Source organism: Diuraphis noxia, unplaced genomic scaffold, assembly GCF_037042655.1.
Source record: "Diuraphis noxia isolate RWA-SAM2 unplaced genomic scaffold, SU_Dnox_SAM2 contig0003, whole genome shotgun sequence".
Lineage (NCBI taxonomy): Eukaryota > Metazoa > Arthropoda > Insecta > Hemiptera > Aphididae > Diuraphis > Diuraphis noxia.
Window position 1 is genome coordinate 5,039,643 of NW_028301713.1, and position 24,864 is coordinate 5,064,506.

General features: G+C 27.4%; 2 protein-coding genes across 6 annotated transcripts; one reads left to right on the forward strand and one right to left on the reverse strand.

Annotated features, from left to right (window-relative positions):
• Window positions 1-401: 401 nt before the first annotated feature.
• Ogdh (oxoglutarate dehydrogenase Nc73EF) lies at window positions 402-16,672 on the reverse strand. Of its 5 annotated transcripts, XM_089224146.1 has the most exons (18): window positions 15,941-16,672; window positions 12,694-12,950; window positions 12,407-12,619; window positions 10,482-10,587; window positions 8,998-9,060; window positions 8,474-8,729; window positions 8,091-8,325; window positions 7,257-7,436; window positions 6,122-6,302; window positions 5,807-5,934; window positions 5,593-5,745; window positions 5,275-5,503; window positions 4,824-5,102; window positions 4,518-4,696; window positions 3,796-3,918; window positions 3,270-3,736; window positions 2,087-2,200; window positions 402-1,189 (listed from the first exon to the last, which is right to left on the reverse strand). In XM_089224146.1, the coding sequence occupies exons 2-18, from the start codon at window positions 12,943-12,945 to the stop codon at window positions 1,090-1,092; spliced, it is 3,258 nt and encodes a 1,085-aa protein (XP_089080272.1). In that variant the 5' UTR covers window positions 12,946-12,950; window positions 15,941-16,672; the 3' UTR covers window positions 402-1,089. The 5 variants fall into 5 exon arrangements, with proteins under 5 accessions (XP_089080272.1, XP_089080273.1, XP_089080274.1 ...); XM_089224147.1 differs by lacking the exons at window positions 8,998-9,060; window positions 10,482-10,587 and adding an exon at window positions 11,469-11,583; XM_089224148.1 differs by lacking the exon at window positions 8,998-9,060 and having other exon boundaries at window positions 15,941-16,671.
• A 4,937-nt stretch (window positions 16,673-21,609) lies between these two features.
• Window positions 21,610-24,483, forward strand: LOC107173756 (uncharacterized). Its single transcript, XM_015524421.2, has 4 exons — window positions 21,610-22,246; window positions 22,370-22,490; window positions 22,566-22,621; window positions 24,118-24,483. Exons 1-4 carry the CDS (start codon window positions 21,794-21,796, stop codon window positions 24,253-24,255), a joined length of 768 nt encoding a protein of 255 aa, XP_015379907.2. The 5' UTR covers window positions 21,610-21,793; the 3' UTR covers window positions 24,256-24,483.
• Window positions 24,484-24,864: the final 381 nt, after the last annotated feature.

Genomic DNA, 24,864 nt, shown 5'->3' on the forward strand with positions numbered 1-24,864 from the left:
GTGACAAAATTACCAACTATCTACTGTGTAGAGAAGACCTTCATAGTTCATACTGAATTAAAAGATTATAATATCTTTTTGCTATTTACGTTCTTAATATTTATATGACTGTAAATTGAACACAAAAATATTTTTTGTATTAACACAAGAGGTACAAGAAATAGTAATAGCCAATAGGTATGCAATTAACAAAGTAATGGTTCAATAAATCTTTATATATAAACTATTAAAAGTATACTTGCATAAAAATAATGGCGATTACCTTACTAGATAATACTAAAATCATCTCAGATGATCTCAAGTCTAAAAGCATATTAAAATTTCAAAGACGAAGGTCCAAAACTTGATTTCCCAGGATGTCCTAGAACTCAAGTGAAGCATATAAATACATAACACATAAATTATAAGTCTGTAGTATGGACCAAAATATATTTTAACAAATAACACAATAGAGCTTTAATCATACAAGTTGATCATAGGAAATTGGTGCATTAAGTCAATAACATTAGTGATTGTTTAAAAGAATACTTCTGTAGTAGGTACAAATTCATCAAATTATTTAAATTATTAACGACTACCATAATAATATAACATAACATACAATACTGAAGACTCAGTTAACTAAATACATTTTTGGTAGTCAATTTTATTATTTACTATCTTAAAGATACTTTCACATTGAATGGTATAAGTACATAATTTATTTAGTTCGCTGTGCGAACATCATGTAAACTAAAAAAACTAAGTCTATAGTAGATATTAAAAACTTTAGGTATGATGATAAAGCTGTCCATGAAATTAAAAACAAAAAAAATTGTTTTTAAAATCAATAATATTTATGTAAGTTAAACAAAACCTTATATTTTAAACTGTAAATCAAATACTATGATAAAATTAAAAACTAATAACATTTTTATTTAATAATAAATTAACAATTTTTAATACAATGTATGTATAAGTTTTAACCATACACAAAGTGTTAGCATATTATGTTGTAAGGATACAGAGAATTTGATTTAACATATTAACATCTACCACATACTTGGATATTATGTTGACATTTAATTATTTATGTTTTATTTACTAATTTCAAATTGCGAATGACTGATCAAGAAGTGCTTTTAGTTCTTTTAAATGTTGCATTTTACTACCAGTTGCAGATGATGCCGCTGTTGGTCGTCCAGCATAACTATAAAAACAAATAAAATAATTTTCAATTATATTTTATAAATAAACATATTTTTCATATAGCTTTGTAAGTGACCTGATTTTATTAACAAAAATTAAACAACTCCAAGTCAGATTGAACAAACAATAAAATCATGATGATTTATTTTTATTAAGTTAAGACACTCGTAACCTTGTTAGGTGTTTATATATTTTTAAATTTATTCTGTTTTTTACTAATAAGTACCAAATATTATGTTCATATATTTTGTTTATATTAAGATAACTTATTTTTGGGTTTTCACTTATGTTATTAAAAACACCAATGTTCTAGAATTATAAATTATATCATAAAATGTAATTAGAAATAGAAGCTGACAGAATTGAAAAAAAAAAAAACAGGCTTGATCAAAATTTTTGAAAATGAATTACATGATCCCATATTAAAGCATTTCGACCTCTAAAATAAAATGTATAAGTATAATTTTTAATACATCTAAAGAAGTCAAATATTTCTAACATCTTTCAACAACTTTAAAAGTGCCAAAATATTAAACCATATTAAGAAAATTATAATTTAAATATTTATTAAAATTTTAGATTCTCTATGGCTATCGGCTTATGAATTAAAAAAAAAACTAATAATTTTACCAAAATCTAGTAAAACATTCCTATTATCTGATGTTTTTTTAGTTAATTTTTTTGAATATTTATAAAAAGTACTGAGAATTTTATACTTTTAAAAATACAAATTAGATCAAATTTTCTACCAGAAACCATACAATATTAAATCACTTTTACTGCTCCGAAACATTATGACTGACAAAAAAACAACAACATACATCATTCAACAATTCTAAGACCAATACACCTCTTGCTCACCCAGAATCTAAAATATATTTATTTATTGTAATCTCACCTAATACTTTGAGTTGAATTTTTCTGGTTGGATAAACTTGTTTTTATAACATCATCATTTGAACGAGAAGAAAATATTTGTGAAAAAAATCCCTCAGAATGTTTAATAGATGGCCTGCACAAATAACAAAATACTATTGTTTTTTCCTATGCATACTCTCTCTAAATATATTTAATTTAAATATTTTTTAAACCTGACCATAAAACAATTACCAAACATAAGTTTACATTTGTCCATAATAGAGTGTCTTACTATTTATCATTTAATCAAGGCTGGGCATTAATGAGTTAAAAAGTTAAAGTTAAGTTAAAGAGTTAATTTTATCTTAACTTTTTAACTTAAATAGTTACTTTTGGATATTCATGAACTAAACTATTAACTTATTATATTTATTTTTTAATCAACTTGAAATTATCGAGTTGATTTTCATTTTACGGAAAAAGTTAAGTTAATTTTTTACATTTCACTATTTCATTTTTATGTCAAAAATATTTACCATGATTTGTTAGTTAAAAATTTAATATTTTTTCAATCACTCTGTATTCTAAAGAAACACCCTGTATAGTGTATACATAAGAAAATAGTTTATAATAAAAGATTTTATATTATTAAATTAATAATATCAAGTAACAATAATAGGGTAATATAGTCCCTTTATGACTATATGGCATTATGGTTATACCTATATGGGTATATTATTGTTATCGACGAGTGACGACCGAAGTCGAAGTCTAAAAATAAACATAAACTAATTCATTATTTTTAGGTATTTATAACTTATTAATTATTATATATGTAACTACTGTTCTTTTTTTTTAGAAATGAAAAGTTCAATGAAATACAATTAAATACTGTATAAAGTATAAGCATTTGTTCTATAGTTAATAGTTATAGTCCAAAAATAAGTTTTGGGTTTCAGGGTTTGTAAAATAACAAAGTATGTGTGAAAAAAAATTTTTAAAAAATGTGTATTAACTTTTAACTTAACTGAGTTAACCTATAATTAAATTAAGTTTTAACTTTAAACTTTTTGTTATTGGCTCATATTAACTTAACTTAACTGAGTTAAAAAAAATCATTAACTTACCCAGCCTTGAATTCATTTTACTACCTTAATCATATTTTTTTATATTTTTATTTCAACAACTCTTATATTCCTAAATAAATGTTTAAATTAACTCACCTAACAGTTTTGGTGTTGTTCAATACTGTGTGAAATCTTGGTTGCACATAAGGCCAGGGTCCTTGATTTTTATGTTCTTCCTGTGACCATACAATATCAGCGTTAGGGTACTTAGCGCATTCTTTTTTGATTAAATCAAATGGGAATGGTGATATTTGTTCAACTCGTGCAATAGCTACAGTATCCACAAGATTATGTTCTTCTCTTGCTTTGGTTAAATCATAGTACACTCTTCCAGAACAGAATATTAATCGTTTAACATTGCTCGCATTGTCAGCAGCAGTACCCTTTTCTGGAATTATTCTTGAAAATTCTGTGTCTTCAGTCATTTCATCAAAACTAGATTTAGCTTCAGGGTGACGTAACAAAGATTTAGGGGTCATTATAATTAGTGGCTTACGGAACGGTAAGGCTATTTGACGACGAAGTATGTGGAAATAACTAGCTGGTGTAGAACAATTTGCAACCTGAATAGTGAAAAAAGACATGTTAAAAAAATATATTTAAATTAAAAACTAATACTTACAATCCAGTTAATATCATGCAATTGGCGTACAGAAAATTCATCGCTTTCTGGAGGGAAATAATCGGGATCATCAGAACTCATTTGCAAGAATCTTTCAAGTCGGGCTGATGAATGTTCCGGTCCCTGGAAGGTATAAAAATAATTATATTTCATTGAAATTTACACATATACATCATTTAGGGCCAGGATTTATATGCAATTAAGGTCTATAAAATATGCAGATTTATATAATAAATATACAAAATTATTATGTTCAAAAATTAATAAACTATGGTTTTGAGTAAAAATAATACACTACTTAAAATATAGGGATAAAAAGGTTTATTGAAAAAAAATTTCTAATGCAGTCCTATTATCATTAATTTACCACTAGAAAATCCAATATTTTTTGTCATTTGTCGATAACTTATCGATGTACATTATCATAGAATATTTACGATCAATAGTAGGTACTTGTACAGATGTAAATATAATTATTTTAAAGAAAAAAAGATAGAATTATAATGATTATTAATAATTTATTATAATAATTGTAGAATATTCAACATTTATGGAACTAGGTATCAAGAAATATGCAAAATATGGAGAAAAAAAATTAACCATAAAATATACACATTATGAAACATAGACATTCATAACTAAAATTATTCTAGATGAATTATAGAAGAATATAAACCTGGGCTCTATATATCAATATTGATAACAATGTATTAATGCATTACCATTCCTTCAAGACCGTGGGGCAGTAACATGACAAGACCAGACTGTCTAACCCATTTAGCTTGTCCAGAACCAATAAACTGATCAATTATACATTGAGCAGTGTTGTTGAAGTCACCAAACTGAGCTTCCCAGCATACCAAAGCATTTGGATTCGTCATCGAAAATCCCAATTCAAAACCTTAAATGTAAAAATAAAAAAATTTAATTAAATTCAATCAATAATATTTTTATTATACCCAAAATAAAATGACAAAAGAAAAAAATAATATTTGAAGAGTACATTTATAAAATATAAACATAATTACCTAACACAGCGAATTCAGACAAAGAGCTATTGCATACGGTATATGGCGCTTGATCAGGATATAAATTGCACAGCGGTCTGTATGTGGCTTTGTCAACAAGTTGGTGATGAAGTACATGATGTCTATGAGAAAATGTGCCTCTTTCTACATCTTGTCCACTTAATCGAACGTGAACTCCATCTTTTAATAGAGATCCAAAAGCCATTGCCTCTCCCAATGCCCAGTCAACAGTACGATTTTCAACCATTTGCATGCGCGCCTTTAAAATTCTTTCAATACCTAAAATTAAATTATATATATTTAAAGTATTAATAAGTTTTCTCATTTTAGTGAATCTTTAAATTATTTGTGGTACCTATATAAAATACATTTTTTAATCAAAATAATTTATTCTAAAAATAACCCCTCCCCCCCCCCAAAAAAAAATGAATTATTACTAATTTTTAAGTACCTCTGTGTATAACAAATTCAGCGGCATTCGGAGGAGGTGATGAAAATCGTTTACCAATATGAGTTAATGTTTCTTCTTTTACTCCAGACTTTAAGGCTTTTAATGGATCTTTTCCCTCAAAGAATCCAGACCATGGAGAATCTAACCAATCTTTATATTTAATAGTAGTTTCTTTTCGTGAAGCTGCGTAAGCTTCTTCACAAATGTTATCATATTTATCCCAAACATCCTAAAGAATAAAGTGAAAATTAAATATTAAATAATTCGACATATACATTTTCAATACTTAAAAATTTTTAATTTTATATTTAACATTACTTTAACTTCTTCTTTTGTAACTACTTTTTCTTCAATTAATTTTTCTGCATATTTGTCTAAAACTGGTGGAGTTTCTTTTATTACTTTGTACATGATAGGTTGTGTGAACATCGGTTCATCTATTTCATTATGACCATATCTTCTGTAACTTACCTTAATTAAAATATAGAAATTAAATAAGTACGCAAATATTTATTTATTATTAAATAATTACAAGATCAATGACAACATCTTTGTGGAAAACATTTCTCCATTCAGCAGCAATATTGCAGACATGCATAACTGCTTCAGGGTCATCAGAGTTGACATGGAAAATTGGAGCATTTACAACTCTAGCAACATCTATAAAAAACAATATTATACTTAAACTTTATTTATGACACATTTATATAATTTTTAAATACAATTTTAAACATGTACGTGGTACATATAATAATTCATAAGATAAATATGTACCTCAAGTTCCACTAGTATTATTGTTTCTTTAAATTTATGTAATAATATATTTATTTCCGTATGAACTCATTACCTGTGCAGTATGGCGATGATCGTGAATGTCGTGGATCAGTAGTAAAACCAATTTGATTATTGACAACAATGTGAATTGTTCCATGAGTAGTATAATCGGGAAGATCAGATAAATGGAATGTTTCATACACAACACCTTGACCACAAAATGCTGCATCTCCATGAAGTAAAACAGACATAACCTAAATTAAAAGCAATAGTAATATAAAGTTATAGTAAATAAAATATATATTTGTCATTACAAAATTGGTGATTTACACATTTATATTTAAATTTTAAATTTGATCACCTAAATTAAAAAATATTATTGTGAAATTTATATGTAAAACAACCTCCACCTGAATGAGTGACGAGAAATCAATATTTCTTTAATAATTATAATCAGGGCTCGGAACTTTATGCGCTAAAAATTACTCAAATATGCGCATACATATGCGTTAAAATCATCAAAATATGAGGTAAAATATGCAGTAAAAAAATTGAAAATATGCAATTTATTGAACAAAATACATTTTACATGCAAAATTGTAAACATAATCGTTCACAAATTACCTACGATTTACAATATATATTTCATATCATGGTACAAAATATTAATGCAGTGGTAAATGTTGATAAAAAATAAATACAGGCCGGTCGGCGGTCACTATTACCTACGAGTTCTCAGTAGTATAGAGATAATATTATTGTTGAGTGCTTAGAAGCAATACAGTAATAGCTGTTGATGAATTAATTTATTTTGTCAAATTATATTAAATTTAGAATTTTGGTTGTCATATATCTAATATTTTTTTGTTTAACTATAAATTTCTAAAAAAAAAAAATTGTTTTCGTTAAATCTATGAAATATACATAAAAATGTTCTTAAACCTAAAATATGCGTATTCGTACAATAAATAACAAAATATGCAAAATTATGCAACAAATTTTGTATTTAAATTATACGTACAATGAATCGAATTTGCATCGAATCAGAATTTCAATATGCACTTTCTAGACAAATATGCAAATGCCTAAAGTTCCGAGCCTTGATTATAATAAAGTTCATAATTTTTTTTTTTAGTAATATTTTAATAACAATGTGTTCCACTTATTTATCTGTACTTATGAAATTACAATTTAATTATTATACTAACTTTTTTTCCTTCGCCATCTCCTCTATAGAACTGTTCAGCTCTTGTTTTTCCTTGAACCACTGGATCTACAGCTTCTAAATGTGATGGATTAGCCACAACAGCTAGACGCACATTCTTATTTGTTGCACGATTCAAACGTTCTATGTATGTACCTAAATGATACTTAACATCTCCTGATCCCTAAAAATTATGTTTATTTAAAACAAGTTCAATTTTTAATGTACAGTAGTCACTCAATAATTTGAAATTCATGGGACCAAGCAAAAAATTTGAAATCAATTCGAATTAGAGTTGAAAAATTGTATGTTATTTTTCACCTGTTACAACTGCCGCGATAATTTTCTTCTGTCGGCGATCAACAAACACTTAAACTTTACAGAACCCATATTCCAACTAACTACGTTTTAGTCAATTTCAACAACTGTTTACCAATTGCAGAGGTTTATTTTGGTAATATTGTATGATTTAAGTTTAGATTAGATAGGTAAAATACGATAATATATTTTAATCACCGTCATTATTAGTTTCATTACCAGTATGTCAAATAGATTGTACATAATCTTTATACTACATATGATCATACATATAATCGTGTTTAAGAAAATTCAAATTATAGATTCTGGAAAAAAACATTTGAACTATAAAGTGTGTCCCACTGACAGACATTTCGAATAATCGAGGGGTCCGGAATACATGTATTTTCTTCTAACAGAGGTTTTCTCAGAGGACTAAGCGTTTAGTTTGATTTATGGAGTTTTTCGAATTATCGAGTAACTACTGTATTATGTAATCATTGATTGTATAAGACTAAACATAAATTAAACATTAAATTACATCATCTTCAGCTTCCAATGCAGCAAATTGTGTAAATATTTGACTTAAAGGTTTACGACAGATATTTGCTAAAACATTTAACCTTCCACGATGAGGCATACCCATAATAATTGATTCTACACCGTACTCAGTAGACTTATCAATAACTTGTTTCATTGCTGGTATTAAAATTTCACACCCTTCTAAGCCAAACCGTTTTTCGCTTGACCATTTACGAGCCAAAAAAGATTCAAATCTAATAAAAAAAAAAACGAAAATATCATACATTAAACAAATAAATATAAATTATGTTATAACGAATATAGTAGAGCTTCAGGTTAAATTAATTAGATGAAATGAAATTTCATTGAACCTTTATTTTATCTAGAAAACAAATTGATTACCCAGTGGCTCGAGTAAGTCGGGCTAATATAAGCCTTTTTTGATCTTTCTCCATTTCCATTATACCAGGTGTTTCCATTCGTTGTCTAATCCAATTACATTGTTCCAATGAATTAATAAACATAAATTCAACACCAATTGAACGACAATATGTGTTTTCCAAACGGTTCAAAATTTCTTTTAATGGTAATGCATTCTCTTTGCCACCAATAAATGTTGTAGACGGTAGTTTGAATACACGTTCCATATCAGCTTCATCTGTTATTTAATGAAACAAAGATATTGTATTAACTTAAATAAATAATAGTTAAAATAATAATAACAATAATAAAATAAAATGGAATAATACATTATCTTTTTCAATGTAGGTGCACCTAAATATTGAGATTATACATACATACAAAATTTAATCAATAGTTATGTTAGTTAAAAATCAATCATAACACACACAAAATCATCAATAATGTCAAGCATGCATAAATAATAGTAAAAATATATGTATAAATAGCACAAACTTACTACATACCCATTAATTCGGCTACTTTATTCTGAAGGTGTTGAGAATACGTAGTATTATCGGGTGGTTTGCCTACAAATAAACTCTCAGTTTAAAAAAAAACAAGTCCAAAAATCAATAAAAATTTTAATTAGGTTTAAAATAGAAATACTTAATTAGAGAAAAATTAAAAATAATCAAAAGTAAAATCGAATATCTAAATAATTTTTAGGTTATAAAAACAATAAAAAGTAAGATATTATTTTTAATAAGTGCTTGTAAGTGAAAAGTGAGATAATTGAACTAAATATTAAATTATTACTAATACTAAAACTAAAACAAAATCTAATTGATAAATATTTAAACTAAGTTTAACTATACTATCAATCTAAAATGTTAAGCAAATTATTGAAATTGTTTTATTGACTTATAAACAAAACAGATTTTTCTACTTTCAAAACTATTTAAATCATGAGTGATCTATTTAACTTTGATTTCTTATTGTATAAACAAATAAATGTTTATTAAGTTTTTCCTAATAAATTATTTTTCTGAGATAAAATGTATTATTATTATTTATTTATTAGTAAATAGGAATAAGGACTTATTTGTGGTTAACTATGAAATTTAATACTCAGATACTAACTTGTCATCATAAAATTGAAGCTAAATTTTAAATGTGTATGAAAAGGCAAGATTGACAAAACAAGCAGCAATGAACAAAAAGCAAATTTTATGATAAGGTATTAATAAACTAGGAAACAGCATAAATTTGTGTTAATAACAAAATGCAGAATTCAAAAATACAAATCAAATTGTTTGCATTTATATTATGTAAATCATGTATAGTTTACTAACACAATATAGAATTAACAGTAATAATTTGAAAATATTCATCTTCTTTTTATAGTAAGATATAATTTAATGAGTATTAATTATTAATAAAATGTATCTAACACTAGAACAAAACTTGACATTTTTAATTAAATATTTAAAGTTATTAATATACATTTGTCCATTAAATAAGCTATCAGCTTATGATTTATTAAGTTTATTAAAATTTGAAATTAATTTATTGGTGTTTATTTTCTTTATATATTTAAAAATGAATAAACATCTTACATTTCTAATGTATAAAAATATAATGTAATAATTGTTTAAAAATCAATCACATGCATGCAATAGAAATTAAGTTATTAATGAATTTAATAAATGTTATTATAATAATTAAAGTACCTAATATAGATTGTATATTGTATTCAGGGTTAATTAAATGAAAGTTTTAATGTGATATAACTTTATCTTTACTTAATACATTAGTATTTATATGATATTAACTATTTAAACTTAAAAGTTAGTTAAAACCTCAAGCAAATTATGCATTTTAATAAATGATTTTTCACTAATATATAAAAATAAAAACAGCTATAATCTGTAGTCATAAAACAAATGTAATAAACAAACACAATGTTGCAGTTAAAATTTTAGTGTACAATGCAAACTGTACTACTTACCAAATGGAGGATAGCAACCATATAAAATTTCTTGAGGAAGTCTATCATCTTGGTCGACTTTACTTAAATTTAAAGGATCGAGGCGTGCAATATGATGTCCTCGTATCTAATAGGACAACAAACAAAAAAAGCACAAAACAAACAATTTATATTAGTAAAAATTAGAAATCATATTAAATTGATACATTTTAAGCTAATTATCAAACATTTTAGAGTTACAAATAATTAGTAAATTATCAAAATATAGGAGCAGTAGAAAAATCCAAAACAAACTAATAGTTAAAGTACCCAATTTCATGTTCCTAACTTAATTGTACATAATGTAGACCTATTATAAGATATAATTAAAAATTATGTATTTTATTAATTTGTACTGAAATTACACAGACAAAATTAATAATTTTATATCTGATTATAATATGGTTTGAATTAAATTTATAATTTAAAAATTGTATGCATATAGTAAATTGATATTGATATTGATGTACATCGTTTAATATTTAAAACCAATCAATGACAAAAACTTTACAAATAATTTTAGACAAACTTATTGTTAAACACATTAATACCATACATTTATTATTTTTTTTGAATATTTAATTTTTTGTATGTGTGGTAAAATATTAATAGATAGAAAAAGTATATATCAGTTTCATATCCACGAGCTTAAGTTTAATATTTTTCTTTTAATCCATTGACTTATAATCTTATATCATCTCAAGAAAAAATAATTTTTTTTAAATTTAAATTTAAAAATCAATACAAAATCTAACACATGATGTGTGTTTATATGTATTATTTTTATTATATTATGAAATTTAAAAAAAATTATTGTATTTTTGTTAAATAATCAACAATTCAGTTACTTATGGTTAAGAGAAAAATTCAATTTAGACATGCACACTCCAGAAACTAGTACTGATAATATAAAAACAAAACTGTTTAAAATACCTTAAATGTTTATTTACATTCTTAGCCCAATCTTACCAATTGAATGTTGTCTTAGAACAACATCATGAGGTCTACCTTTTTTGCGAGCATTTACCAAATCTGCGTTTGTAAATCCAAGGGGATCAATTTGAGATACAAAATGACCTCGAACCTATAGTGTATAAAACTTAGGTAATATATTCCTTATTTATAAAATCTAGCTTATCCAAACAAATATTATTACAATGAATTAAGATGTAAGACATACTTTTGAAAAATATCAGTCAAAACTTTCAAAGTTCAAAAATTCAAAAATGAAATTTTAAAATTATTATCATCAATATTGAACATGATATCAATTGGTTTTTATTAAATATTGAAATATTTTACAAATAATGCATATTAAAATGTTATAAATAATTCAAATAATAGATTTTACATAAATAATATCTATTTTAAATGTAAAATACGATACCAAAAGTTTAAATTAAATTATTTAATAATTAAAATTAAATATGAAAATTAAATTTTAATTTTTAAGTCTATTATTTTTTATAAAAATATAATTTAAATATCACAATTTTATTATTCCATATTGGTATTTCTGATACTACATTTACGTTGGATTGATCCTAATATCTCAAGGTCCTAAAATACATGGATTAAATTTGCATGTGTTAATATATGTCAGTGTGAAATAGATCTACATACAAAAAAACATTCAACATGTGTAAACTATGTGGACAGTAGACTATGATTACTATGTAAGAAATTTTGGATGACCTTTTAAAGAGGATATTGTGATATAAAGATATTTTTTGTCAATTATCTGAAAACATTTTTAAGGACCAGATGCAATATATTTGTGTAGTTTCATATATTCTATCTTATAATGATTATAAATACATTTCATCATTTACTGATTATAATACGATTTTAATCTAATATTTTAAATCATAAATTAAAGTCTTGAACTTATAAAACATAAAATATACCTGATATGATCTTATAATCGCTTGTACTGCCAAATGATCGTCAATCATTTTTTCACTAAATACTCCGCCAATAGCTGTTGTACTTTGTACTCCAGGTAATAAACTAGACAATAATACTTCATTTCTTCCTGGTGGAGACAATGATGGTGGTGGCTGATATGCTGCACCTGGCTGAGCTCCAGCATTACAGTTTTTAAAAAAAGTATCCCAAGACTTTAAAAATACTTAACGATTAGTAAGTTATAAATAATATTTCATTTTAAATAATTCTAAATATATTTACTTACAACATTGACACTTTTAGGATCTGCTAACCATGCATTGTACATATCCTCAATATAAGAAGCTGAAGTACCATTGAGAAATTGCTCTTGGTTAACATTAGTTGAATACTTATTTTCTGTAACGGGTAATGATTGAGTAGCTCTTATCAGAGATCTAGATTTAGGTCCAATTAACCATGTTGCAAATTTTTGTCTGCCAACGATTTGTGGCACACAAGGAACTAATTGATTTACAACTGACTGGGCTCGATGCATTATTCCTAAACAAATTCAATAGTTAATGTTAGTAGATTTAAAAATAAAAATGATAATACTTATGCATAAATATTTGAAATACTTTATTGGTATAAACGAAGAAGACTCCCGGGTTTTGGTGCCTTGCGGCTACAACCACGGACCTCACATTAGTGCTGTGCGCTAGACGTGAGCCGTGGAGGTTCACGGTCGACATACAATGGTTTTACCCACCGGTCGCGCGTCGTCTAAGGACCACGAGCACCGGGCGCACACCCGTTCCCACCAAAGTCGGGAGAGAGTGTGCAGATTATTATCCAATATTACTAACCAACTACGTATTTTATAATCTGTTATACCCATGTAAATAACATAAAATCAAATTGCTACAACACGGTCATTTTTTGACTTAGAAAAGAAATTCAACCACTAAAATTCATTAAAAAATACCCAAAAAAATAATTTGTGGTCAAAAATGGATCATGCTATTTAAAAAAAAAAATTGTTGTGCGCATGCACAAAATTAACTGTCAAAAAAATAGTCTAATTATTTGAAAATGTGTATAATAATGTTTATTAGTTAGCCGAAAAAGCAAAATTGAAATATATGAAGCTTACACATAGTTATTGAGTGTTTCCACTTCTCGTGATCACACTGTATACATACCAATTCAATGCTGTGTATATGTGATATAAGTTTTAAGTTTTATGTGTGTATACAAATTAAAATTAATTCTATTATACAATTGCCACACAAAATTTAGTGTATAAAGTAAGTTCTTGATTGTTATTAAAAATCACTAAATAAGTAAGATCATTTAATTTTACAAAAGTGATTTCATTACAAAATAATAATTATGCCACAAAGCTTCAAAGAGATACTATGTAAAATTAGATTTCTAGGTAAACCTCGAGGTAAACTTACTCAGAATATTGCTACACTTTTTTGATCAATCAAGTCATTACTATAACAAATATTTTAAATATTTTTATAGTAATGACTTTAAATGGTCAACGGAATGTGGGATTAACACATTGTATGCAAGCAGATGTAACCTACATAATAATACGTCATTAAAATAGACAAATGTTGGATTTTTAAATATAATCAGAAAAAAAGCGTTATTAAGGGATGGTAAGTTATAAAAAGTATAAAAATAAGATATCCTATTTTGCTATTGGGGACTGGAGAATAAATTCAATAACAATGAAAAATATTTCTTTATATTATTAATGCAGCTAAACAATTAGACTTTAGAGTAGGTACATTGCAGATTGTTGTAGTTATTATTATTTATAAACTAAAAATGGTTATTCTGTAGAAGTGTAGAGTATATAGTAAATAATTCATTCTATAACATAATTCAAAATCAACTAACAAATGAAAATTAAATATGAATACATAACCTAGGTAACTTATTAACAAATTCATAATATGATACTGAGATATATGCTTAATAAATGTATATATCGTGTAAACTGTAAATGCAAACATGCAAAATACAAAATTCATGATTATAATCTGGATATACCTATATTTTATACATGGCTTGTACATAATCTACCAGACAGAAAACTTGGTGTAAAAAGTGAGATAATTAGACGTTAAACTACTAATAGTATGTATTGTTCTTAAATTCATCAATTGTATGAATTTCAAGTTTAAATTACCTGTGTACACGAGATTTATACGCTTGTTCTATAATTTTATGCAAGATAAAATAGTAACTTTATAAATAGAATATTCAACCAACATACTTTCTGGTACAAAGCCAAACATCAATTGAAAGCGGTACAAGGACATTCAGTTTTTCTCATTATAAGACAAAATATTGGGGTAAAACAATTCAATAGGTTGATATTAAATTGCATTTTAATTTAAAATCACATAAGTGTTACAATATGTATTGATTATCTTATAATTTGGTACCTATTTATTTTTTCACATAACATTTCAACATAAATTCTTGTTAACTGCTATTAACCTTATAATTGAGTAATTTAAATAACTACCTATTAATTAGAAGTTTTTCTTATTTTATCAATGTAAGCAAAATTATTAGATTACAGGAATTAACATTGAGCAATATTTTAAGTTTGAAAAATGTCATGAAGTATTGTATGTTATCATCCAATTATCTAAAACTATTAAATAATTAACTGTAGAAATAATCAGATAATTATTAATTACTCATTTGAAATCGGAATAAATTAATAAAATAAATTCTTAAGTTTCTTGATAGTTCAAAATAATAACATTAATCCACTATCATTTATTATAAAGGTCCCCAATCAGGGACCAAGATTAATTTTATTTATTTATCTTGGTATGTGGTCCCAGTGTGATGGTATGGTGTCGGTACAGTAAAAAGCTTCTTTACATTTACCTGGTGCAATATGCATAATGCAATCTATGCACTCAATAGTTAAGAGTTATAAGTCATTGTTTATAGGTCTATGGATTAATGTACCTACAATAATAAAAACAAAGAAAGCACACTGATATAGGCAGCTTTTAAGGTCCAAAGTACAAAATATGATACAAACTACAAAGTGTAAACATGTTAAACATGTAGGTAGGTAGGTAGGTATTATATATTATGATGATAAATTAATCTGGCATTGAGCAGGCAGAATCAAAATTTTAAACCCGTTTTATGAATAGGTAGGTTAGGTAGGTAAGTTAATTATTACGGGAGTGGGTCAAATGGATGTGTAAGGCTAGCGGGGAGAAGGGATAACAGGGGGGCAGGAATTTTAAGGCAGATCGTCCAACATGATTTATGTAAATGTCACCTTGACCTAGGATAACACGAACCACTGCAACACTGTAGTTGATCACGCAAATACGCAATGTAGGGTCAGGATTGTTGATAAAAAAATTTTTAAAAAAAAACGCCTAAACAATTGAGGAGGTGGACGGGCGAGAGAAGCGAGAAAAACTCTCTGATAACTGATATAACGACTTAAAGAGAAAAAAAAAATAACTCATAACTGGGTTACGATTGTGACTTACTTTCTGCGTTCGGACGACGAGAACAGCGTGATCGATGGTACCGTTGATGATATCGTGTGTGCCTGACGACTGTGTCGCCGGATCGATGACGAATTAATGTAGTCTACTGTTGGAAAGCGTGTAGTCGTCGTCGACGTCGCAGTCAGTTGACGCGCGCGCGAAAAAAAAAATTAAGAGAATTGATTACGACAAAAAAATCGAAAACCTCTTAACGGGCGTATCGTGTCTCGGCGCGAGCTACATGGGGTTCGGGACGTTCAGGTGCGACACTGTGATATTGCCTGAAATTTCCTCGAGCGTAGGTTACCGTACACGACCGAACGAACAGCTGTGTCGTGGACTACTGACTACTGAGCAGTGAACGGTCGTGAATATATTATTGCGATGGCCAGGCAATAGGTATCGATACCACGAACTGTGTTACTGACCGGCAACGTGACGGATATAAAATAAAATAAATAATTACGCGCAGAGAAGTCGTAGTGCTTGTGTACGAACGTCGAAGAGGTGTGATGGCCACGGAAGTCCTTGGACCGGCCGAAAACGACGTGGAAAAAAAAGGAAAATATATTAACGGCAGCTGCAGGCTGCTGGTGTATTGTGAGCGAGAGAGAGAGAGAGAGTTTCAAGTGAGTGACAGGAGCGAAAACGGTGTAGTGTAACGCTATTATCACGCGCGCGAACTACTGTATCACGCACGGGGACATGAGCGCGACGACCGACAAGACGGTAAACGTTGTGCACTTCAGCACTCTGACGCGGTGTGGCCGTGGCCCGTGGCCGGTCGGAGAGACGACGGCGAAAATCGATAGAAAAAGTCTTAAAAGAACAACTATACCGTAATGATAACTCGTTATCAATTTATTCATTTACATACCGACACGAGATAAATTAAATTCCATCTACCTATATAATATTATTCTGGTGATTCGGACGCTGTCGAGTTAATCTGATATTATCATTTGTTAATAATTAACCAATATTACCATACACCATTATTGTGTATATTTATTTAGAAATCATATCATCACATTATTAAAAAAAAAGACAAATCCGTTTAAAATTAATTTATTACTTATTACTCAATGGAATGTCCAAATAATGCTAAGAGTAAAAAACTACCCACTTATGTCAGCGTTTCCAAACCTTTTTCGCTCGCGGCACACTAGCGTAACCCATATTTACCACACTTGGCACTTACTTATATTATATGTTAAATAATAATTTTTTTTTAAATATAAGATCATTAGGTTAAGAAATAATTAAGAACATAGGTTTTCATCATAGTAATACCAAAATATTTGTACAATATCAGTAATAAATTACTAGCAAATAATTTAAAATGGTGTGTTTGTTTAGGTTAGGAAAACTCATATGAAATCATATTTTAATTTATCGAAAACTTGAAATTTATCGATATAGAAAAACAGAGACATTAGGACCATTAGGTACAATTAAGATTAAGTAATGTTTATGTTAGGTATACAAATCTAGTTCTAGTGAGACTATTGGGAATTTGGGATGGGTTTCGTTATAAGTTTCTCAAGTATTCGAAAGGTTGACAAGCACAGTGCATCACTTATGTTAGATAAAGAGTATCGTTAAAAATATTTTCACTTATCAAATCGAAATTATGCGTACCTAATCGTTTATTAATATTCATGATATTTAGCGGCACATCGAACACCAGTTATTGGGAAACACTGACCTATGTAGACTCCAAAAAAAAAATAAAATCCAAAAATTGTACGCATATAAATATATAATATAAATATAGGTAAAGCAATTAAGTCGTTCCAATATTACGTCATATAAAATAGTATGAATTTTTTGGTTTATTTTTTTATGGAGGCTTCATAGTAGAAATGAGTGGATTGAGATCCCCCCCGAACAGCACTGAGAAAAAATAACCCTGAGATAAAAATTCCGGAAAATATAACCCCACATGAAATTTTGAAAATTTAAAAAAAGGTAAGCTACAGTAGGTCACTAATGGATGTGTTAAATTTGAATTCAAATATTCAATGATTAATAATTAATTATTATATTACCAACATTTACCAACTATTATTAAGTATTGTTATTAACTTTTGAGACAATTATACCACCTTGCGGTAAGACAATTCATCGTATAGGTCTATACAGTGGCGTATTTTTTTTTTTTGGGGGGGGGGGGGTGTCCTCCATGTCTTGACACTCCCGACATTTAAAAAAAAGTCCTAATATATTGTACATTAGTGTTGTCATTTATTTTATAGTATACTATTTGTATCAAATGTAAAACTTCTTGTCAATTCCTAACATATTAATTTGTTAAAAAATTAATTCAATGTCTTTTTACATTAGTAAATAATACTAAACATTTTGTTTTTGAGGTTCAATAAATGTTGACACTCCCCGAGAAATCAACCAAAATACGCCACTGGGTCTATAGGTAAACTACTGTATTAGCTTAAAATTAACACCTATTAATATTTTGAAAATAACATCATTAGCACTCGTTGCACATAGTAAAAATTTTAGATTACATTTTTAAGTCCCTGTGAGTTATGTTTTTAAATCACAATAAAATAACTAGCATCATTATTCTAATTTCATACAAATTTGAATTATTATAAAAATAAAGACACATTATACAATTATTATCGTACAAAATTTTATAAGAAGATGATTCGGTGATTCAGTTAGGTACTAAATAACAATTAATAATATAATATTATAATTTACTTTTATAGATATAATATGTTAATAAGTCCGATTTGTTTCTCGGATTTTTAGTTATCGTATATTAAAAATTAAACATAGGTTCTGAAAATCATGAGTTTCCAAATTCCAATGCCAATATATATTATACTATAACGTCAAATCTAACTAGACCTGATGGGGCCGATGGAGGTCAGACTGTCAGAAACTCACGCAAAAAGATATTGTAATAATATTATGATATGTACAACTGTATTAGTACCTACCTATGTCCTATATGTATATAGTATACCTACACGCACGAGAGAGTGTAAGTATCTAGGTACATATATGGCTATATAATATTGCAGTGGTTAATCGAACATATAGAGGGAGTTTAAATAATTGTAGTGGGTTAACTACAATGAAAATTGAAAGGAGTACCTATATCTAATGTAAGTCAGGGACACGTGTTTAGTGTTTGTACTCCGTGTACGGTGTATACCTAACCTATAGGTAATACGATTTATGTACGTCATACACTCATAGGTGCTTAATCAACGAGTCAATAAATAAAAATAAAAATAATAAAATGTATATAATATCGTTTAGTGAAAGCTAACCTAACCTAGGGGTTAAAATATTTTAATATCTATACAGCTTAGATTCTGCAGCTAGTGGTGTCGAAGTGTTTAAAATATACTAACTTAGTATTACTAAAACATTACTGTACATCAAGGGACCCACATTATTGTTCCATTTTTATAATTATTTAATTTCCAGATGTCAATCAAAGCATCTAATACAAATAAGTAATGTAATAATATGACGTAATAGTAATTTTTTACGTTTAAACGTATATTCTGGAGGATGCAGTATCTTTACGGTGGGTTTACCATCTAAAAATCTACTTTGACATAGGTATGTCATAGGTAAATTAAGTGATCAATGTGCCTTACGAACCTTACTCAATGTGCAGAGACGTATTTAATGGGGAGGGGGCTGACAAACTTTCGATATATTTTATATGGCAGACGGCAGTCCACAACTCATACAGATGAGTGTCTATATATAACGATGATTTGACACGTGGAAGAACTTTTGTTGTATTCAATATTTTAAAATTTTTTTTTCTATTTAATTCATAGACCCTTACGTTACATTTTTGATATTATTTTTTTTTTCAATACTGAAAATAAAAAAAAACTTAAAAATTGATAAACATTTTTTTTGGATAAATTCAAAATAGCCTATTTGTGAATCTGATTATAAGAAAAATTTTTATGGTAAAAAGATTTATTTAAGTTAAGGAGTTAATTTTTTTAATTTTTTTTTTAAATTCAATATTTTTTTCGTTAAATTTTTATTTGGAACGTAATAAGTTAACGGTAACTTTTAAAAAAATATGATTTTTGAGAATTTGCTAATATGAGTATATTTCTTAAATTATTTACTTATATTATATAATATTGACAATTATTTTTGTCATACATTTGATTAGCATAATTTTTTTTTTGATCTTTCTGAGACACCCTGTATATACGTAGTCAAATTGTTTTGAAAATATGTTTCTGTTGTTTGTAAATGTAAATTAGTTAGTATTGTAACCATCTATAAAAGTATACTTATCTAATATAAAAAATTACAAGGAATATCCTTATAGAAATAGTGGAGCAGTGGCATAAATACGGGTGGGAGGGGATTGTGTGATATTGTTCTATCACTAGTCGCACAATTGATCACGTCGCACCAATTTCTGACTTTGCCATCGTTTTCAGCTTCCTTAATTATATACACGTTAAAACAAAAAAACAATAATTTAACACGTGCATTTCAGTGACCTACTCAAACCTATAATACCTACTAAAAATACATAATGATATAACTATATGCATCACTAATAGAAACCTATTCTACTGCACATGGGCGGATAGGCCTACCGGACAACCGGACATTTCCCGGTGCCCCCCCCCCCCTTCGTATTTCGGTAATGGGGCCCTTTAATATCATATATTATTAAATTCTTGGGCCCCTTTTTAAAATTTTCCGGTAGGCCAAAAATGGCCTATCCGCCCGTGTAGTACTGCAGCCTACAGCAGAGTAACTTTCCTGGTTTTTCATAGTAAAGTACCTACCTTCTAAGTATATGGTACCTATACGTTTTCCATAAAACTAATTTTTAATTTAAACTCAGTGTTCGGTCATATTAGACGCGTATTGCCTTTTAATTAATAATCGATCGTGAATCGCAATTTTAGCTATATTATATAATATTACTTATGTTATTTACATTATGTACAACAGTGATGATTTCTAAATGGGAGAGCCAATTAAAAATCGTTTAAAAATTAAATTAATATATTATTTATATTGTGGAGACAAATTTGATAATTATGATTAAAAATAGTTATCTATTATATCATTATATCAATATAGCATAAAATATGACAAGAATAGCAGATATATAGATATTAAATATTTAAATACATCCCACCGAAATAAATAACATTTTTAATAACTTCTTATTCATTATATTACTATTACTAACGTATTATAAAATAATAAGCAACTTACGTCTTTATGAGGTACCCATATAACATATAAGTACCGACTTATAATGATGAAATACAATTCTATATATGTGTCCAAGTCCAATTCCAATCTAAAACTTTGGGAATTTACGACCGACGAATTCTAATAGCACTAGTAGTACTAAGCTCGCGTTGAAATACACAAGTTTTAAAAAAAAAGAGATTTTTAAAGATTTTTTGGAAGTTTAACTGAATTAAACATTTATGTCGTTTTTTTTTTTACAATACCATATTCACAAAACAATAAAAAAAAATATATTGGCCGATGGAGGAAACTATTAAAGTTATATTTCGTCTATTTTAGCTCCACTTGACTCGTTTCTTCCATGAAAACGTGTTAACACTCACAATCAATAGCAATCCATTGATGATAATAGTAATAATAATAATATTATATCGTACTATCGTAGTTCGTGGTCGTGGTGTATAAATTCGTTGTCCTATGAATGTGAACATTGTGAACTATGAGTCTAAAATCAGTAAAATCTAAATTTGATATTATTTCGACATGCATTACGTTTCGGATCGAAGAGTAATATGTTATAATAACCATTAATGCCGGGATTAAACGGTAACCTAAATGGCAGACGTACAACTTCAATCCCACGAGCTAGACACAAAAGACGATGACAATAAGACTGTCGTTCTGTCAGACGTCGTCAACCGTGTAAACGAACCAATCGTTTACACTAACACCGACCTTATTTCGGATGTGAATCTTCTATCGATATCCGAAAATAACGTCTATAGCGGCGATGTAGCGCAAAACGATTTGCCCTGTTTGAATTCTATATCGTCGTCGACTTCCTCATCGTCGTCTAGTCAATGTAAGCCGTCGTGTTCGTCTAGTGATGTAAATAATAGCCACCTTGCCGAAGGTTTACAACAAATTAACGGTGTCAAATATGTTTGCTATAAAAACGAGCAACAAATGAAAGATATTATGCGGTTAATACAAAAAGACCTATCTGAACCATATTCAATTTACACTTACCGTTATTTCATACACAATTGGCCTAAACTGTGTTTTCTTGTGAGTTTTACTTAATATTTTGTGGTATTCAATGTTCATTACATAACTGCATAACGTCTGATTATGCGCAGCGCATTAAACATTCTTGTAAAATGTTTTGTCCGTTATTGTATTATGTTCTAGGCTGTAGACGTAGACAAAAGCGTCGGAGCAATTGTATGTAAGTTAGACGCACACAGAAAAGTTAAAAGAGGTTATATTGCAATGTTGGCAGTGGATGAAAATTATCGAAAACAGCATATCGGTATTTTACCTTACGTCAAACAACCTAACTAAATTAGCGTTTAAGATTTTTGAATAACAAGTATCTATATTTTAGGTTCCAACTTAGTATTGAATGCTATTGAAGCTATGGTGAATGATGGAGCTGATGAGGTAATGATTTTGTTTTATAATTCTATATCCATTAATTTAATCATACAAGTTCAAATGCTTAAACTATTTAATTTGTGTTTCTCATCTATAAATAATTGTATGATACAAATTAATACAAGTTATTTGGTTGTAATTCTAATTATAATAGGTACAGATAACTTTTAATTTAAAAAGTTCAATATCTACATAATATGAGGAACTGTTGAAATATTTTTGTTCTTGGCTCACTTTTCCTTATAAGTTAAATAACTTCTGACAGTGTCCAATTTTCTTTGTAATGAACTTAAAAAGTTTGAAGGCGTGATTTCTATGTTTTTGACAAACTCATTAGATGTGTTTTCATTTCAACTGATTGATCGAGGAAGGTATTAAGAATTCTAAAAACAGATTAAAACTTTCCGTTAAGTTTACTTAAGATTGACTTTACTACATTTTTCCATAAATTGAATTAATAAACATTTTTCATATATTTTTTTTAGGATTCAGAGATAAATAATAGGAAGTTGATCACAAGTAAATTTAAATCTGTTCTCAGATTTCTTTCTGCTTTACTAATTGGTTTGTTGAAATAAAAAACCATTGATTATCATTATAATATATCATTAGAAAAAAAGTTTTAATCTGACAATAATACGAAAAAATTAATGTTTTAAGTTAAAGATTAAGTTATTTTTATCATGGTACTTATCTATTATAACAACTCATACTCTGAAATCCTTTTTTTCTAGCATCCTCTATTTACATTAATGTTTTCAATTTTTCACCAATGGAACCATATTATTCTTACACAAACCTTACTTTGTAAATAAATTATTCTAAATAGCTAAATTTTATTAGTTATAGTAGTTATTTTATATAATTCTAAGTGTTTTTCTAAATGTAATAACTACCTATTACCTATTTAAGTATTATTGACTTAATATCATAATCATTGATTTGAAATGTTTAAGTTTACATAATACTTACTATCTCTGCTTTACCAGTAAACATGAATATTTTATGTTTAGAGAAATTCATTTTACAACTCTGTTATATTTCTTAATATTGGAATTCAGAGTGATTGACCTATTACAAGCTAAAACATTTATAATAGGTCTCAAGTTCTTTAAAATTAAAAATACGAATAAATCTGATTTTTCTGTTGTGCAATATTAAGTCAGAAACACAAAGTCCTCTTAAACTGTAATATAATTAATGTAAATTTGATTTAGCTAAGTAGTTTAATGCTTAAGTAATCAAAATGAAGTGCTGAAATAATCCAAGTGTTTCTTATTTTCTAATCTGACAGGTTTGAACTTAAACTGTGGATTTATCTAAAACTGGTACCTAACCCATATTTACCTAATGCATTTTGTTCTACATTAATATAGTCAATTATTTATTATATGTCAAGAGTAATATTAGATGTTTTTATAATCTTTATGAATATTTGATTTGATTTAAAAAACAAACAAAACATAAATATTTAATGAATTACATTATTGTATGAATTACAGGTTGTGCTTGAAACAGAAATCACCAATAAGCCAGCATTACAATTGTATGAAAACTTAGGCTTTGTTCGAGATAAACGCTTATTTTGCTACTATTTGAACGGTGTGGATGCCTTACGTTTAAAATTATGGCTCAGATAAGTTGCAGTGGTACATTTAAATTATTAAAACGTTATGCGGCAAATAAATATACACAGTAAATCTTCTTTTATACTGTGCATAACACTATGTGTAGATTTAGTTCATTTGATGCATATATATTCATATGTATAATAATTATGGTGTTTATTTATTATTACCTGTTGTTATATAAAAATTCTTCAATATAAGATTTAATTGAAATTCAATAAAATATTGTTTTAAATTTGATTTATCTCTTGGTTTTGATAGTAGCGATTTCCTTATAGACTCATAAAAGAAACTGAAATATCATACTCATCATTCATGTGACAATAATTGATGTATGAAATAAATTTAGTGCTTGCTCTGACTTTTTAATCTATGTTCCTAAATAATGGTCATTTATATTTTTAGCTGTTCAAAGGTTTTTTTTTATAGTGTTACAGATTTGAGTTATTATTTTAAAATGAGCCACTAGATAATAAATTATATAAAAACATAATGTTTTACCAATGGAGTCAACTAACACTTACTATCAAACTTAGGCTAGAACATTATCTGTGTTAGTGTGTACTTTTTTTTATGGTACTTTATAAATTTGTATTCTTAAATAAGTTTAAATAGCAATAT